This window comes from Triturus cristatus, chromosome 5_2, assembly GCF_964204655.1.
Source record: "Triturus cristatus chromosome 5_2, aTriCri1.1, whole genome shotgun sequence".
Lineage (NCBI taxonomy): Eukaryota > Metazoa > Chordata > Amphibia > Caudata > Salamandridae > Triturus > Triturus cristatus.
The window spans coordinates 44,247,651-44,264,431 of NC_140588.1; the positions used below are offsets into that span (position 1 = coordinate 44,247,651).

At 42.0% G+C, this 16,781-nt stretch overlaps 1 protein-coding gene across 1 annotated transcript in view; it reads right to left on the reverse strand.

The window, feature by feature from the left end:
- The window catches only part of LOC146822633 (dynein axonemal heavy chain 5-like), a 971,002-nt gene that overhangs the window by 820,871 nt on the left and 133,350 nt on the right, over positions 1–16,781 (reverse strand). The window contains exons 12-15 of the mRNA XM_085606815.1: positions 16,502–16,683; positions 13,318–13,437; positions 12,959–13,160; positions 5,416–5,511 (exon numbers count right to left, since the gene is read on the reverse strand). Of these exons, the coding sequence (XP_085462941.1) occupies positions 5,416–5,511; positions 12,959–13,160; positions 13,318–13,437; positions 16,502–16,683 (600 nt within the window). The remainder of the gene's footprint in view (positions 1–5,415; positions 5,512–12,958; positions 13,161–13,317; positions 13,438–16,501; positions 16,684–16,781) is intronic.

Sequence of the window (16,781 nt, forward strand, 5' to 3'; positions counted from 1 at the left end):
AGCTGACATGGTGGTTGTTGGCCACAGGGCCTGGCTGGCCGTTCATGGTGGAGTTTTGCCACAGGACCTGGCCTGTGGCCAACACCCCACTGCAGCCAGGCCCTGCACTCAACACCCTGCAGGTACCCATCCATGCACCTCGCAAGGCCTTCAGTCATGCTTGGCTGGGGATTGGCCACAGGGCCTGGCCTGCAAACAGACCCTGTGACCAACACCCCACATGCAGGAAACCTGGGAGATGGGCATGGACTGCCCCTGCATGGGCCAATTATGGCCTGGGGGCCTCCATCTCCTGGGGCCCAGCCAATAACTTAAAGGAGAGGAAGGTCCCATGGACCATTTCCCCGGGACCATTTCGGCTTTAGAAATCCCATCCCCCGGGGCAAGGCTGCAACTAAAAAGAGGAGGGTGGCTGTGCATCTGCCCCTCCCTGGGCCAATAATGGCCCTGGGGTTCCCGTCCCCAGAGCCGACTCATATGCTTTGTCCTGGGTTCCCTACCCCGGGAAATATCGTTTTTCCTGCCCGCAGTGGAGTGGGCAGGGAAACCTGTTTTATCTGTTGCTAAGCGGGATCAATTAAAAAATCTCACCAAGCAGGATCAAACACCATGACGGCTCCCAGCATGAAAAATGCTCTCACATGCTGGGAGCGTACTCTTCATTTCTTTCCTTGCCCGCACTGAAGCGGGCAGGGACCCAGATGAAAAGATAAAAAGATTACTTCCACCCATAGGGAGCAGCATTTTTAGCTGCTCCCTGCTGGCAGGAGCAATGCCGGCTCGCACTGGAGGCCTAGCCATAGTGTGCTGGGTAATCTGGGTGGGCACCAGGTCTTTTTTGTCTGGACCCTCCTCCCCCTTTGGACATTTGCTGGACCCTGGTGGATAGGGTCCCCGTGGCGGATACAGGTCCAAGGAAGGGGACAGTGTACCCCTCTCCTCTTTCTACAGTATGGCCGGGCCTGAGGGATGGGGTCCCCAGGGCTTAAATCGGCCCAGGGGGGAGGGATGCATTTCCTCTCCCTCATAAATCTAGTGACCGGCCCCAAGGGATGGGGTCCCGGGGCCAAAATCACCCCAGGGAGGGGGGCACATGCACCCCTCCCCCATTAGATATGCCAGAGGATGGTGTGGCCTAAAAAATGTACCGGGCTTCGAGGAGGATAACTGGTTTACCTTTTGAGGCTTGTTCCACAGGACCTGGCCGCAGGCCTTGTAGCCAATCCCCCACTGTGCACAGCCAAAGGCCGTGCGCAGTGTGGAGTTGGCTGCATGCAGGGGTTGGATCCAGGGCCTGGCCACAGGCAGGCCGGGCAGCCAATTCCCACCACTGCACAGGGCAGCAGGCCATGCATGGCGATGGGTGGATAAATGTAGAGTAATTACATATTACTTTAAATTAAAAAAATATAGAAATTCGCTGAAAAAAAGAAAGGTTAGAGGGATTTTATAGCTAGAAAACAGAATTAAAAAACCTTAGAAATTCACACACAAAAAAAGGGGATAGTAAAGTTTACCTCTCAGAAATCCAATGCTTGACAAGTGCTGTCCAATTTAGAGTGAGTATAGTGAATTTAGCAACTCCGAAATCCAACACTTTCCCTACAGTTATGTTGTTTGGAGTGGGAATAGTAAATTTAACCACTTCGAAGTCCAAATCTTCCTCTACTGTTGCACAGATTTGAGAGAGAATAGTAAATTGTACCCCTCCAAAGTCCAACATATTTCCTATTGTTGAGCAGTTTGGAGTGGGAATAGTAAATCTTACCACTCAAAAACCCAACGCTTTCTCTGCTGTTGCACAGTCTGGAGTGGGAATAATACATTTTACCCCTCTGAAATCGATCACTTTCCCTACTGTGGCACTGTTTGTAGTGGGCATTGCAAATTTTACCCATGCGAAATTCAACACTTTCCCTACTGTTGCACTGTTTGGAGTGGGAATGATAAACTTAATTTGTCTAAAGTCCGACGCTTTCCCTACTGTTGCTTAGGTTGGAGTGGGAATAGTAAATTTAACCCCTTCGAAGTACAGTGCTTTACCGTTACTGTCGCACTGACTGGAGTAGCAATGGTAAATCCAAGCACTCTGAAGTTCAAAACTTTTCATAACGTTGCATAAACTACAGCGGGAATAGTGTATTTATTATTCTTAGACTCCAATGTTTTCCATAAAATTGATCAAATAGATTTTATAGTATTAATTGTTTGTATTCTAATATTTTACTTTGAAATTTATTTTAATGTTTATAGTATTATTTGAACATGTGTTTTTTGGGGTTTAAAATGTTTAATATTTTATTTATGATCTACATTAATTAATATATTTTTTCTTATTGAATTGTTTACATTTTTTATGGTTTCATTATGTATTATATATAATCTTGTTGAGTGCTGCAAACAGAAGTCACACCTTCTTAAAGTAAGATGGGCTTCTCTCAAATGTAAGCATTATTAACACTTCTTAATGGGCATCCGATTATCGGTATTACTGGGAAGAGGATGCAAGTATGTTCTATGTTTCATTTATGTTTAAAAGTAAAAACACCTGTATTTGGGGTGTTATTTAGAACTCAGTTGTAACAAGTGGGTGTGTTTAAGAGTTTTTCAGCCTTTCTTTATATATGGAAGGATAGGAGACAGGTGTTCCAAATTCATTCCTGTACTCAGTATACTCCTTTGTGGGACACTCACAATGGTTTTTCAAGGCTCTGCCTGCTTATCACTGCACTTAAATTGCTGGAAAAGCTAAACCATTACAAGATTGTATGTTCCTTTATAGATTTGCAGAAGGAATTTGTTATCCTCAAGGCCAACATCTATGAATGCTTACAGGTTTGTGACTGTAAGAGAGGTCTGGGAAAAGTTGCATTAATTGGGCATAATCTTGTCTAATTTCTGACATTTCAAATTACAATCCTTATGCGAAATGTCTAAGATTATGCTATTATGCAACATCCCATAACTGAGATTTTGGGGATCATCAGGATGGTGCGCTGACCCTAGCGGTAACGGCACCGCCCGCTTGCCATGAGGCAGTCCTGCCACCCTAATTATGATGCAACTGCGACCGCGGCGGTCGCACCTGGCGATTTAACATTGCAGCGGGTGCTGCTGGCTGCAGCACCCACCACAATGTAAAATGGCCATGTTGTGCATTTCCCTGCACAACGTGGCAGGCACTGCGCTGTGCCTGCCAACTTGTGCATGGAAATGGAGGGGGGTACCATGGGTACCCTCTCAGTGCACAGCTGACCCCCCAGAGGGCACGCAACGGGTCCCCAAAGCCAGTCTCCGCCTGTCTTTTTGCGGCAGAGAATCCGCGGTGAAAAGACAGGCGGAGAGGCCCATTGTAATCACAACGGGATTGCCTGGTTCTGGGTTCCGCAAGGCGGGCAGAAAAGGACCACCTTGCGGAACCGTGGCGGTCAGTTTTTCCGACTGCCGTGGAACAATAGTGATTCCCAAAGCCATCATAATATGGCGTTGGGTAAATTCACCTTTTGATGGCGGGTGGATCGCCACCGCCGGGACGGCGATCCGCCCGCCATCGTAATCAGCCCCTAAGTGTGGGTAAAAATCCTATCACAGGAACACTGGAAGAACAACAACAAACTTAACACGATTGGCTGTTGCTTGCGTCATGTTTGATTTTGCCATATTATTTTGGGAGAACTGAATCCTTGAGCAATAAATGGGCATGACAAGGAAGTGGTAGTGCAAAATGTTGATGCTGGTATTTCGAATACTAACGCATACATTTGCATAAATAATTCGACATTTCATGTAATTTCCACAAAGTGAATTCAGCAAATTTGACCCCAAACTACTATAATTTGTCTTGAATATAGCTTCTGTTTCCTGTGCCTGCAGATATGAGCATCATCTTCTCTCATTATCCCATTTGCAGAATGCATCCAAGGTGATCCTCTTACCATGCCTTTCCTCGTCCTACATATTAGATTCTGGAAATGGCTGTGAAGGGGTGATGTAAACATGCCAGGAGACTCTTTTGCTCATTTAAAATTATTGTAAGCTAATATTTCAGTTCAAGTTATTACATCTTACAATATTCTTTTTATTTGTAGTTGTCAATATCTAAAAAAATGGTAATTTGAAGCTGGATCATTTGTTCACCTCTAATGTAAAGTCAAAAAAGGGAAAGCAGAGAGCTTGTCAACTACCCAAACAGAGATTAATTGTGAATCACAGTTTCTTTGTCTTCATCTTGCTAACTGACCTGGAAGCAATATTATTGTAAAACAGGATTCACAATAAGTGACATGTCCAAAACATGCAAACAATTAATTAAAGTTAAAGATAATGACAGATTGCTAAATTAAATGAAAAATACAATTTGAAAGTGCTGCCTTTTACCTACACATATTTTGCAGAATGAAGTCCATCAGGAGGGAAAGTATGTTTGATGTTTAATCAATGAATATCAAAGACACTTCAATTTTTTAAACAGATATCTTGGTTTCATTTATTTATGGTGAGCTGTTGTTTATCCAGCTGGACTATAAGACTTAACATCAGGACCGTAACTGGACACGTTCCAACCAGGCAGTCACCACCACAGGACTGTACAGAGCCCGTTCAGGGTGAGTGACACATGGCCAGAGGCAACAGAACATCCTTAGTATCACCAAAACACAATATTCGCACACAGAGAAGAACTGTCAGTCAATCAAAGTTTCTTTTTGCCCAGGGGGTTTACTCCATATTGTGAAACGATTTCAGTATACAATACCTTGATCACAATGACAAGTTATCAAGTTTTTGAACCACGGTGACAATTTTGTTGGTCTTGATTTGTTTAGGGAAACAGATAGGAACATCATTAAAAGAATACCTAATCTACAATTGCATTGATAAACTATCTCTTACTGTTCGATCTTTTGTCCTGAAAAAGCAACATCATTAGTTGTGAATCACATGTTGGAATTTGGATGAATTTAAAGTGATGCAATTGGACTACTGCAAAACTGAAAATGTAAGCAATCAAACACTACTAATCAACAAACTACTTCGACTTCAGAACTGAAGTCACTCTGATATTCATGGTTTGCTTATTATTAACACTGTGAGGGTCTGAGATTTGCTAATTTGTAAGAGCACTGCATTCTGATTTGAAAACAACCCTCTACGCCTACGGGATATTAATTTTTTAATGTTGTAATTCTGAAACACAGTATATTTCTTTCATATGAAGGAATGCATATTATTGCAAACCCCTCTTTCATAGGGGTGAGTTACTTATTTGAAAAGTTAAATTAGTGAAGATGATCCAACAAAAGCAACAAATAGAGGTGTCAGTCTTTCTCATGACCCTTCGAATAGGCGTGCTTGTTGGTCAATAAAAGTCAACAATAATGCTTCATTATTAATTATATACCATCAATATCTACTTACTGTTAATGGTTTCTCAAACCAGGAATCAACAAACATCTGAAGAGATTGGTAAAGACCTTCTATTTGATTCTTAAATTCAATGTAATCTTTGTCAAACTGTAAATAAACAAAAAACAGTTCCTTATAATACAGGACGCTTCGGACAGCTCAATTAGAAATCATATAGTCACAGAGAATCAATGTTAATTGCATATGATCAGTAGGTATTTGGCCAAGCAGTTTTTTGCAGTAGATACCTAATATTTCGTTTTATAACAGATCTGTTGGGAACATTCATAAATGATGTAATTTGACAAAAAATATAAGCCCCGGTTTGAAAATATTGTCAAAGCATTACGTGATACACCCAGCATCTGGATTTGTGAAATTTTGAAATTGTCAGCTCTACTTACAATAGTGGAATATCTGCCAGCAATTGTGGATACAAATAACAGAAGTGTGCTACACAAATGCTGGTGAATTAATGTTGGAAATTGGGCGGACCAGAAAGCAGAGGTAAAAATATAAAACCAGTACATTTTGGGGTATTCATGTCCATGTTGCGGCCAGTATCCCACTGAGGAAACACACAAATTTACAACTTTGAAACACAGGGGTACGTGCCTTTCTCCAGTCAAAAGGTGTCATGAATATTCTAATATTAAATGGGAAAGAAGAGGAAGGGGTTTCTCTATTAAAAAAAAATAGAGTGCACGAAAATAGTGCTAAAACACAATCTGCACAAGTAGCATTTGTAAATTGGAAAATCTACTTTAAACATGTGAATACAAGACATAAAGGGGTAGAATTCTCATTTTGAAGAACAGGCCTGGTGACCCTGGCTAGTAATGAGTACAGTTGGAATAGGCAACATTTTATTCAGTGATCAAATATTTGAAGTTCATAAGAATTCTGATTTTTCATGTTTTATAAATAATTACAATAGTAACAAGGAAAAAGTAATTGCAATAACTAAGAAAAACGGTTGCAAGATTTTGGAGATTCAGAGGACAAACATTATATCTGAATGTGACCAATTGCAATCACAGATTTAAAAACAAGCATTTATGCACCTGAAATGTCTCTATTTGCAATTATAATCATCAACCACTTTCATTTTTAAAATTCTAAATTACACAAAGCTTACCAGCACTCAGCCAATTACTCGGTTCACAACGTGCTCATTAAATCCATTTACTCAGTACATTTACAAAAAGGTAGATTACAAAGGTTGATCCAGCATCAATCAATTAATCAAAATACTTTCTTTTGATTAAAATAATTCATCATAATGTTTTGAATATCGGTAATGATAAAGATTTCCTCAGAGCCTCGTAAAATTTACAAGAAAACATAAAATGTCCTAGAGTTTGGGTAATAATTCATCGCAAGGACAGAGGATGATGTTTTTAGGGACAAATTGACCAAGGGAAAAGCCCAAATGACATTAAATGTGCCTAGATGAAATTTCATCAATAAAGCCCTCTCCCTTGCATTGTTGACATATCACAAATATAACTTTACAGCTGCAGTTGATTGTAAGCCCATCACTTCTCTCATATTGGGCATCATAATCTCCCTGTCTTCCCTGTTAGATTCTACCTTTGTTAAAAATAGATCTTTTACTTTTGTGGATTCCCCCTTTGAGATAGATTCCCAATTAGAAAACAGGTCATGTCTTTCAATGGCTTTCAATGTTTTTTTGTAAATGATTTTGCTTAGGCCATAGTCACATGACAGGCAATCCTCAATGATCTTGTGATTAAGGGAGCCCTCTGGGCTGCTCCAAATAGATATCCATAGTAGATGGGGGACAAGCACCTCCAGGTTTGGGGCCTAGGTCAGACCGAGTTCTTCATGTATAAAATGCCATGAACTGCCAGGACCAAGGCCAAGAAACCACCTACAGAAGCGTTTTCCTTACCGTGGATAAAAACCCTCACCCTTAATTGCGGGGTGCTACTTATCAATAACTATTGCCCATCATTTTAGGGGTTCCTTTCCTGACAAGCCATTACAAGGCGATTCCAGGCTTCTTACTTAATATCCGCCGTACTCTTTTTAGTGGCAGATTCATAATGCTGTCCAGCAATGATGATGTTATCCTGGTCTCTAGAACTGGAATTAAGAGTAACCTTCAGATTTTGGTTTGCGGCCCCACATTCTCTATTTAACCACCCTGAGCTAGCTGCAGCTGCACACTGGCCGTAGTTAGGAGGGAAGACTTGATATTACTATTAAGCATTTCAAATGAAGTGATTGTCAGTAAGGATAAACAGTTTTCGACCAGAAGGTGATCCATGATCAGGCTCAGATTAGCTGTGACTACCTTAGCTGTGACAATGGGGATGTCTATCCCCTTCCAACTCAGCCTCAGTCCCTTGTCCTTAATGGTCAGGTTAGTTATACCTTTCAATGGGACAGGTTGTTGGCCTGAAGGGAGATTCAGTGTAATTTCTATAGAGTTATGATCACTAAAGCCACTCGAAAAGACTCCCCAGGTTACAACCCAGTTGGCCATCTCCCGGGATAAAAAAACATAGACTATGGTAGTTTCTTGATCCCAGGCTATAAAGGTTGGGCTATATGGCATTCGAGTCTTCCAATTTCCGCCGAGTTGCCAAGGTTTAATTCCAATAAATTTTCCATGAGGGTGCACCCTCTACAGTCAACCTCGCTACCAGGCCCTACCATGGTGTTCACAGAATAGGGATCAGAAGTGGTGTCACAAAAGCCAATTTTTGAATTAAACCCCCACCACGATCGCCAAAAATCGACCTAGCTTACACTAAACTCTGTGCTTGAGTATCCTTATGACATTTAAAAGCGCACTTATTTGGCTGCCCATTTCCACAACTGCATTGTAAAAATGAACCACAAAAAAGTTATAGGGTTGGACAACTCTGGATGGGTACATGCAATAGAAAAAGTTGTAAAAAAAAATTGTAGTCCGCACAATGGTCACCAGGCCCCTGCCCGGGCCTCCCTCCCAATAAGCGTATTGCAGGTATGGTGAAGGATTGAAACCAATCCCAGCAATCTATCCTGTGTTCCAGGTTTACAGCAACATTATAATGTCAAATTTAGAAATGAGGGAGAACCAATCCAGATCGTCCTGTTTGGACTGTTGTTTCAGGAAATTAACATCAGCTGGGAGGTAGTAATTAAACCCTGAGAAGCAACCTCATCTGTTGGGGGTGAGAAATCCCTTATTGTTCAGCCTTGTCCAACTTCCCTTGCTCTTGCCCCAGTCAGTCCAGTCCCTTCATGCCTGATAAGGCGCTAAACCTGTTGAAGGTAGAAAAGCAAGGTGCAGAGACTCTGTACTCGGGTTCCAGAGCCCTACTGGTTGTATTCCTCCATGCAAATGGAGAGTTTGTCTTTTGCCCATTGATTGGGCCTCTATTAGTAACTTGGGGTTCACCAAAATGACGATAAAAATAATCCAATAGAAGTGCTGTTATACCATTGTTCTTGGTGAGGTCCAATGAAAGGGCGGGCATGGGAAAAAATGAAACATTCAGCAAGGACTGTGAAACTACACAATCACCCGGCACAGCCTTCGAAGAGAGTCCAATCCAGTCCACCCTTCTTACAAATAAGATATCCTCAAACTCAGCACAAACCATGGCCTTGCTTTTCTTGAGCCAATGACATACTTTGTTTTTGAGCACTGCATGAGATTCCTATTTGGTTTTGGGTAAGCAAGGCACGTTGGTCAAAACCACAACATAGGGGCAGGATTCTGGTGGGAGGTTAAGACAAGTAGAGTTGGCAACCGAGGGGCAGAAATTGTCTTGCACAGCACTATCTGAGATTAAGTGGGCTGAATTAACATAACGATTTGCCATGGACCGGGAGGGTGGAGATATAAATGATGGGCCCCCCATCCCGCATTGGTTGACAGATAGCCTTATTGGGTTCCACAGAGTGACCCCTTGAGTTCTCCTTCAAGATTGAAACAGAAGACGCAGAGGTACTGTTGGTGCAAGCATACAATGCCCCTATATTACAAGTGAAATCATGTTTAGAGAGTTCTAAAACAATAGATTTGAGGTTCGTGATTTTGTGAATTAGAGGGGCGATGCAGACTTGGATTAGATCTTTCAGCTTATCAAGCAACTGGTCAAACATAGGATCCCTCTTTTATTTTAAAAAAAATATTTTTATTGATCTTTTAGTTTTACATTTTATTTTCCAGCAAATTGAAACATTATGCTACAACATGTAGCAACAATCTTTGTCATGGTTCTTACATTCATAGTGCACTGCACATATGTTCCTGCAGCGGATATTATGATGTGCCAGATTGTGCATTTTACAATTGTCTGGCCACATCGCATATGTCTCATTACACTATTTGTTGTACAGATTTGTTACATAGTAAGCATCACGCTAAATCTAGCTCAGCTTAGGTTCATCTGACAAGCATAGGATCCCTCATGACCCTCTGGGCAGGAGATATGTGCAGAAACAAGGAGATCACTGTTATGGTTGGCTTTCCCAGCCTCTTTTCCTTTCCCTTTCTAGTTGGTTCTGATTTCAGTGGCCCTGACCTTGGGGTGTCCAGCTGTTCAGAGGGCAGTTCAGAGGTAATGGCACAACCTTTATTCGTGTCAGGCCAGGTCATAAGCATCACTGAGGGGGCACCCTTCTCCAGGGAGAGCCCTCACTCAGCTAGATATGTTTCCCTGGTGACAACCCCCAGGGTTCTAGCCAAGAAAGAATCAAGAGTAGTGTTGGTAATTAAGGGCACTGAGGGTGCGGGCTTTTCTACCTCTGTAAGGTTTTGTTGCCCATCCTGGCCTCTGGGTATTGAGATGAGCAGTGTTATAGCAGATGCAGATTGGAGCAACTAACCAAAACGAATGGCCCCCCAAGCCAGATGGGAATCAGAAGCCAAGCCGATCTGCGGCCATCTCCTCCCCCTCACCCAGGGCACGACAGGATAGCTGAACAAATAAAATAATATAGTTCCTGGGTTGAGATAAAGTCCTTCAATGAAAATCCAAGGCCAAGAGGGGGTGGCCCTGCCCTGCCTCTTCCTGGCACTGATGGGCGCAGTGTGGTCCCGTCCTTGGCCTGGACTTCACCTGCACAGTGGGAGCCGCCGACATGCTTTCAAGTGCTGGAAAGGGGCGTAACCTTGACCCTCAGGCAGTCGCTGTTGCCTCCTGGTGCGATTGTGGCTAGTAATCAGAGTCTTGGCTACAGGTAATGGGTCCCGGTTAATGGCACTTCCCAGGCTGCGGGAGCCCGCGAAACTCTTTCAAGCACTGGGAAGGAGCATGTCCTTGACCTTCAGGCTGTCGCCGGTGCCTCCTGGTGCAATGTTGGCTGGAACACAGAGTCCTAGCTACAAGTAACGGGCCCCAATTAGTGGCGCTTCACAGGCAGCAGGAGCCCACAATGCGCTTTCAAGCGCTGGGAAAGGGCATGTCCATGACCCTCAGGCTGTTCCTGGTGCCTCCTGGTGCGATGGTGGCCAGTACACAAAGTCCTGGCTACAAGCTCAGGCCCCGGTTAGCAGCCCTCTCCCCAACATGTGGTTTGCTCAGACTCAAGTGGCCAATAAGCTTTCCAAAGAATGTATAAAGAATTTTAAAAACAAACAAAAAGAAAACAAAGAGTAGGAAAGGGGGTGTCCTTTGTCCAACAAAAACACACCAAACTGCTCAGTAGTGAGGCGGTGAAAATGGTTAGTCCTTCCTATAATGTGCAGTATGTCCAAGGTGGTGAAGAGAAAGAAGTCCATCGATGTAAACCAGCAGGGACAAGGGATGGGGAAGGGGAGAGATTTTAGTGAATTGAATTTCAGAAAATGGCATAGGGAGAAATAATTAAAAGTAGATTAGACCTAGACCTAATAAAAAATGTAATCATCATGTTGCCACTTAAAATTCAAAATAAGCTGGTGAAACTCATTTAAAGTGATAGGTTTGCGATATTAGTAAACTGAAAATGCCGTAAGACCGATTAAATATGGCTAGTTTCACGGTGCACTGTGGCTGTGTTTCTCATGGTTTTAGGAAACAAAACCCTCCACACAGTAGTGTTCTTCAAACGTTTTTATGTTGAGTCCACTCTGAGTAAAAATATATTGCCCTGACCCTCTAAGTATTGTGAGTGACCTGCTTAAATGTTTAATGACGAAGTTGCATTTGCAGTAAAGCAGTGCTGTTTTTAGGACCAAACTTTAAGATATTAGAACAAACATGATATTTAGAGGTGAGTGTTTCAAATCCCCTGACAAGGCACTGAATACCATATAACAAAGCAGTCAACAACCAGGGATGAAAGGGGGAACAGACCAGCACACACCAAATCACTTGGCCAGCACAGCCATGGACACATTGGAAATGGAAAGGCAAACAAGGGGATCACACGAGGAATGCAACTGCCAGTTGCAGGGTAGATGATGAAGATACAATTGTCAAACATTTCACAATAAACTGTGATACAACAAGCTGCCATTTATCTTTTAGAGGTAAGCAAGGAGCAGCTGACTGCATAATTAGTTTTGAGGCAACTGCATAGAGTTTGAGAAGAACTGTTTGACAGCACTAAGTATCACAGAGAACTTCAAATCACGTGGGCCAGCTACCTTCTCCTATGCATGCAGAGGTGAGGGCAAAGCATGGACTACTTATAACATGCACAGGAGAATGATATGGCATAGGCACGTGTCTATGAATGGAGAAGCAGTTTCAAAATTGTGATGGTGCAGACAAAGATATTTGTATCTGCTATGACAATAGCGCTAACTATGCCCCTGCAAGCATGAACAGGCAAAATGCAAATCAAATACAACGGCAACGTGCCATGCATAATGTGTCAAACTACATGAGAGTCCTAAAACACTATTGGGGTTACCCTTGTAACACGTATGGCTAGAGATTTGTGACAGCTAGGCGAGTGAGTGGGTCCCCTCGTTAGTAATACAATTCTCTAAACTTGAGAAGTCGAGGCAACCCTCTGGAACTCTTTTTTTAAATTAAAATATTTCATATTTAGATGGCAAAATATTGAACCAAATTGCTGTTTTCATACAAATCCTAAATGAATTGAAGATTACCTTTATTATCACCACATACAGTAATTCCTAATCCGCACACCCAAATGACATATTGCATGCTAAACACTCGCCAAAATGCAGGGTCTTTTATAAATCAGCTGTTGTGACTGGATATGGCCAGTTGCTTATGAAATCCATCCAAAAAGAATCCTTGGAAATTTCGAAATATGTAGATTAGATGGATATTTGAAAGGACTGCTACTCATCTCAAATTATTTCTGAATTGTACTGCTTTCTTTGCAAACCACCAACTCCTCAGTGTGTTTCTCACTTGAAGTGTCTTATCATTCTGTAATGTATCCACTCCATCACACAATTCAGCTATCTCTCGTAAAGGCACAAGGTCCTTGTTCACCCACTAGCATATTCTGTATGAATATTTGATGAACAATTTAAATCAATTAGGCACATGAAATTGTATAATTAGATGTCATCGCCTCCTCTAGTGTATATTGCACAAGAGAAATAATCAGTTTTTGTTTTTCATACCTCCAATTTCCTGTGATCTAGCACATCATATGCTTTGGATTTGGTATTTGCTAGGATGGTCTGGTATCGAATGCTGAGTTTGTCAATTCCTTCAGTCCTAATATTTTGCAAGTCAGAAAGACTTTCCAGAATGTTACTCATTTCTGCTATCTTTTCCAGGCGCCTGGAGAATGTATCAAACTTTCCAAATATGTAATTTTCACTAAAAGATAAGTGGAACACAGACAATATTTATGAAAATGGTAGAAACAAAATGTGATTTCAGAAGGATACAATATTAATGCAGCCCTAAACTGAACACTACAACACAACATTTATATAGAGGGATACAAAAATGAATAGTAAGAAATAGAATTTACCTGAATTCAAACTGCCTGTCATTTGGAGTTTCCTTTAATTTCTCCTTTATTTTGTGAAACGACTTTTGATATTGCTTGTTCAGGTTAATACATTCCTGGATCCGCTTCAATAGTTCGTTCCTGAAATTGAAATAAGATAATATTTGATGTAAGTTATAAAGAACAACATCCTGTAAATAAAAGAATATCTAAGATGATCACATGCTAATAAAAAAAGCGTGAAAATATGAGTCATTTCGGGTAATCTTTGAATTTGCAATGAAGTTCAGTTGCTGTGCATTGGCCTAGGTTTTTGTGTCATTTCATTCTGGTTGCTTTCAGAATTTTCTGCGACCCAATCAATTGGCTGTTTATTATACAGCGGATCCCTCGCTGGCCAGTAACAGCAAACAACACACAGAAGAGAGCAAGCAATCCAAAGTGTCTTAAAAACATGCATGTGAATATTATTTCCAAGTAGAGGAAAACGTTTTTGTGTAATAAATGGGAAATCTTGATAATTGGTATTCATCCTTGCCCACACACTTGTACACACACAAAATCATGGAAAGTTGACAGAAATGATTTCGATCACACATATGCCAATGAATGCTGGTAAATGCCAACTCTATCTGCACATATTGACTATGGTAGCATTCAGCTAGCCATTTTTAATTTTATTTAACGTGACCACTAAAATAGCTGTGGCCATTAAACTGCAATAATCTCGAAGTTAGGGAACTATCTAGAGGCCAGTTAAAAAAAAATACACATTCCAAACACAGTGAAACTTAAGCCTGAGTTATTATAGCACTTGTCTTATAAACTCCTTGCCAAAAATCATTATCAGTAGCTGCACATTCCCACAATATAAGCAGCATTTATTATTTCTGTATTCACACAACTTGGTAAGGTGCTGGCTTGTGACAGAGGCAACTTCACAGCACATTTGGAAAAATTGAGCATAGGTTCATGCTCAACCCTACTCTACTCCCCAAAATCACTGGGGTGGGTGAGAGAGTCACTTGCATTTTATTTGCATGGCAACTTCTTCAGTGGCCACTTTGCCTTCTTCCAAGCTTTGTCTCTGGAACAGGGTGGTGCCAAGAGGTTCAAGTGTCTGTGTTTTCAGCACACACGTCAGCTATTTCTTTATCTTAATTTCTTTACCTTACTTAATTGCATGGGTTTCCTTTGGGATACTGAGTCTCATTTGAAGTAAATTCTCTTGATCAGTGGAAAAGTATTGCCATATGGATAATATGGCATTGTCCACTGGAGGAGAATTCTTCACAGTTCAGAGAAGTGCCCAATGCCACTCAGGTCTAAACCTGAACCCCAGTCATTAGAAAGTAAACAGACTGAGTAACATTAGCAGATCTTCAAAGATCCGTGCGCTTTGGCAGAAGTGAGTTCCACATATTACTCTTCAGTGTATTTTCTATTTATTTTTCCAAAATAATCTTCAGGGCATTTTCACTGTATTAAAAAGTTATTCTATATTTTTAACAGCTTAATACACATTTTAATTACTTTTCAAATTTTCCGGAACAGGATCTTTTTGAAGCATATCCATATACAAACTAAGAAACAAAAGAAACAGGAAAAAAGATAGAGTGCTTTAACGCTTTTCTTTCTAATTGTTAGATGAATCAATGTTTTCAACTAATATAACCAACGAAGAAATCAAATTACACCTTCCCACTTCATTCAATATTTTCATTTAAACACTCATTACTTTATATTAATAAATTAACTGTTTGTGAAACTAAAAGAAGGAGCCTTCAAATTTGGACAATTAAAACGCGTATTTGAAAAAAGGAGCCAGGTGGACACTGAAGAAATTAAAACCAAATGAAATGGTAATGTGAATTGTATCTCTACTTTAATTAGTCTTTGGGTACCATTTTAAAGAAATGTCATGAGTGATGGAATTCAAAGGTTTAAAGATATAGCACAGACCTTGATCCAAATGACGCAAAAAGCTTTTACTGATCTGCCATTTACGTTATGATATCTTAACCAATACGAGATATTTTGTAAAGAATTTTACAGAGAGTGACACAGGGTGTCACAAGGATGCAGTACAATTGGCATTATCATCATTTTGTAGCTTTCAAGCTGTACCATCAAAACAGCATATGGTAATTTAAAGTGATAAATAACAACACTTGTACTAATAGCCCTTTATGAGATGCCAGCATCATTTGGGCCTGATTATGCGTTTTCCGGTGCGGGTGGGCCGTCACCGCCACGCTCCTGCACCGTCGAGACTCACCGCCGCCTACCCACCAGATTACAACTTAAAAATGGTCTGGCGGGTGGGCATTGTGTCGGTCCCGCAACGGTGCCTCTTTCAAAGGCGGCAGCGCCTTTGAAAAGGGCACCACTTTTGGAACACCACACAAGGTTCCGCACGGCATGGACTAAAAGCCCATGCATGCAGGAACTGGTGTGCATGCACACAGGGGGGGCACATGTTATGCCCCCCTGTGTGCATCCACATGCGGAGGAGGCACAGGGGCCTGTAGGGCCCCCTTTGTTTCGTCTCTGCCACGATGTCCATGTAGTAGAAACCTCCATGACGGCGCCAACGGAGAGGAAACTCATAATATACTTAGCGGGACCGCCACAGTCCTGCCAAGCATATTGCGGCCTCAGAAATGCCGTGCCGCACCAACGTCAGGGAACAGTGGTTCCCTGGCGGCGGTGGTCCTAGGGCGGTCGGACCACCCACTCACAAAGGGGCGGTCAGACTGCCAGTGTGGCGGTGGTGGGACCGCCACTGCCATGCCAACATGAGTCTGGTGGTCCACGGACCGCCAGACTCATAATCAAGCCCTGCCGTAGCACCAGTGACCTCCAATGTTTCCCATACAGGAGTGCCTCCACATATGAATCTTCAAACTATGCATGCAAGGACCAGCTTGTATTCCACTGGACAAGGCAAGAGCACTACGAGGTGACACCAGTGACCAAATACCAAAGGCAACAACTTTTTGTCATTGCTTTGAGAATCCGCGGATACGTATTGATTAGAGTGCAGATCTAAAGTGAAGGTGCCTGGCTATCAGTGCAATGTTTGTCCCACAGGGTAGCGCACACATTATACTGTGCAGTGGTCCCATTATCAGACATGCATTTCACACACGTCCCAGACTCCACAGCGTCACTGAGGCTGTAGAATAATAATTAAAAGAATTACCTCTCAAGCTCCCAGATCTTGGCGACTCCCTGATTCAGGTACACTCGGCAGGTGTTGATCATTTGGTTTGTGACTTTGAGAAAGAGAGAGGTCATGTGCTCGGACGTGTTGTAGTACTGCGACGTGCTGTAGATCATGCGGATATTGTTCATTAGGCTGGGTATGTGCTCCACCATGGTTGCCTGAAAGTAAAGAAAACACTGCACTGCAACGTTTTCGATTCACAAAATAAACGCAGGCTGCTCACGCCAACAACCGCAAGGGGGCGACACGACACCAA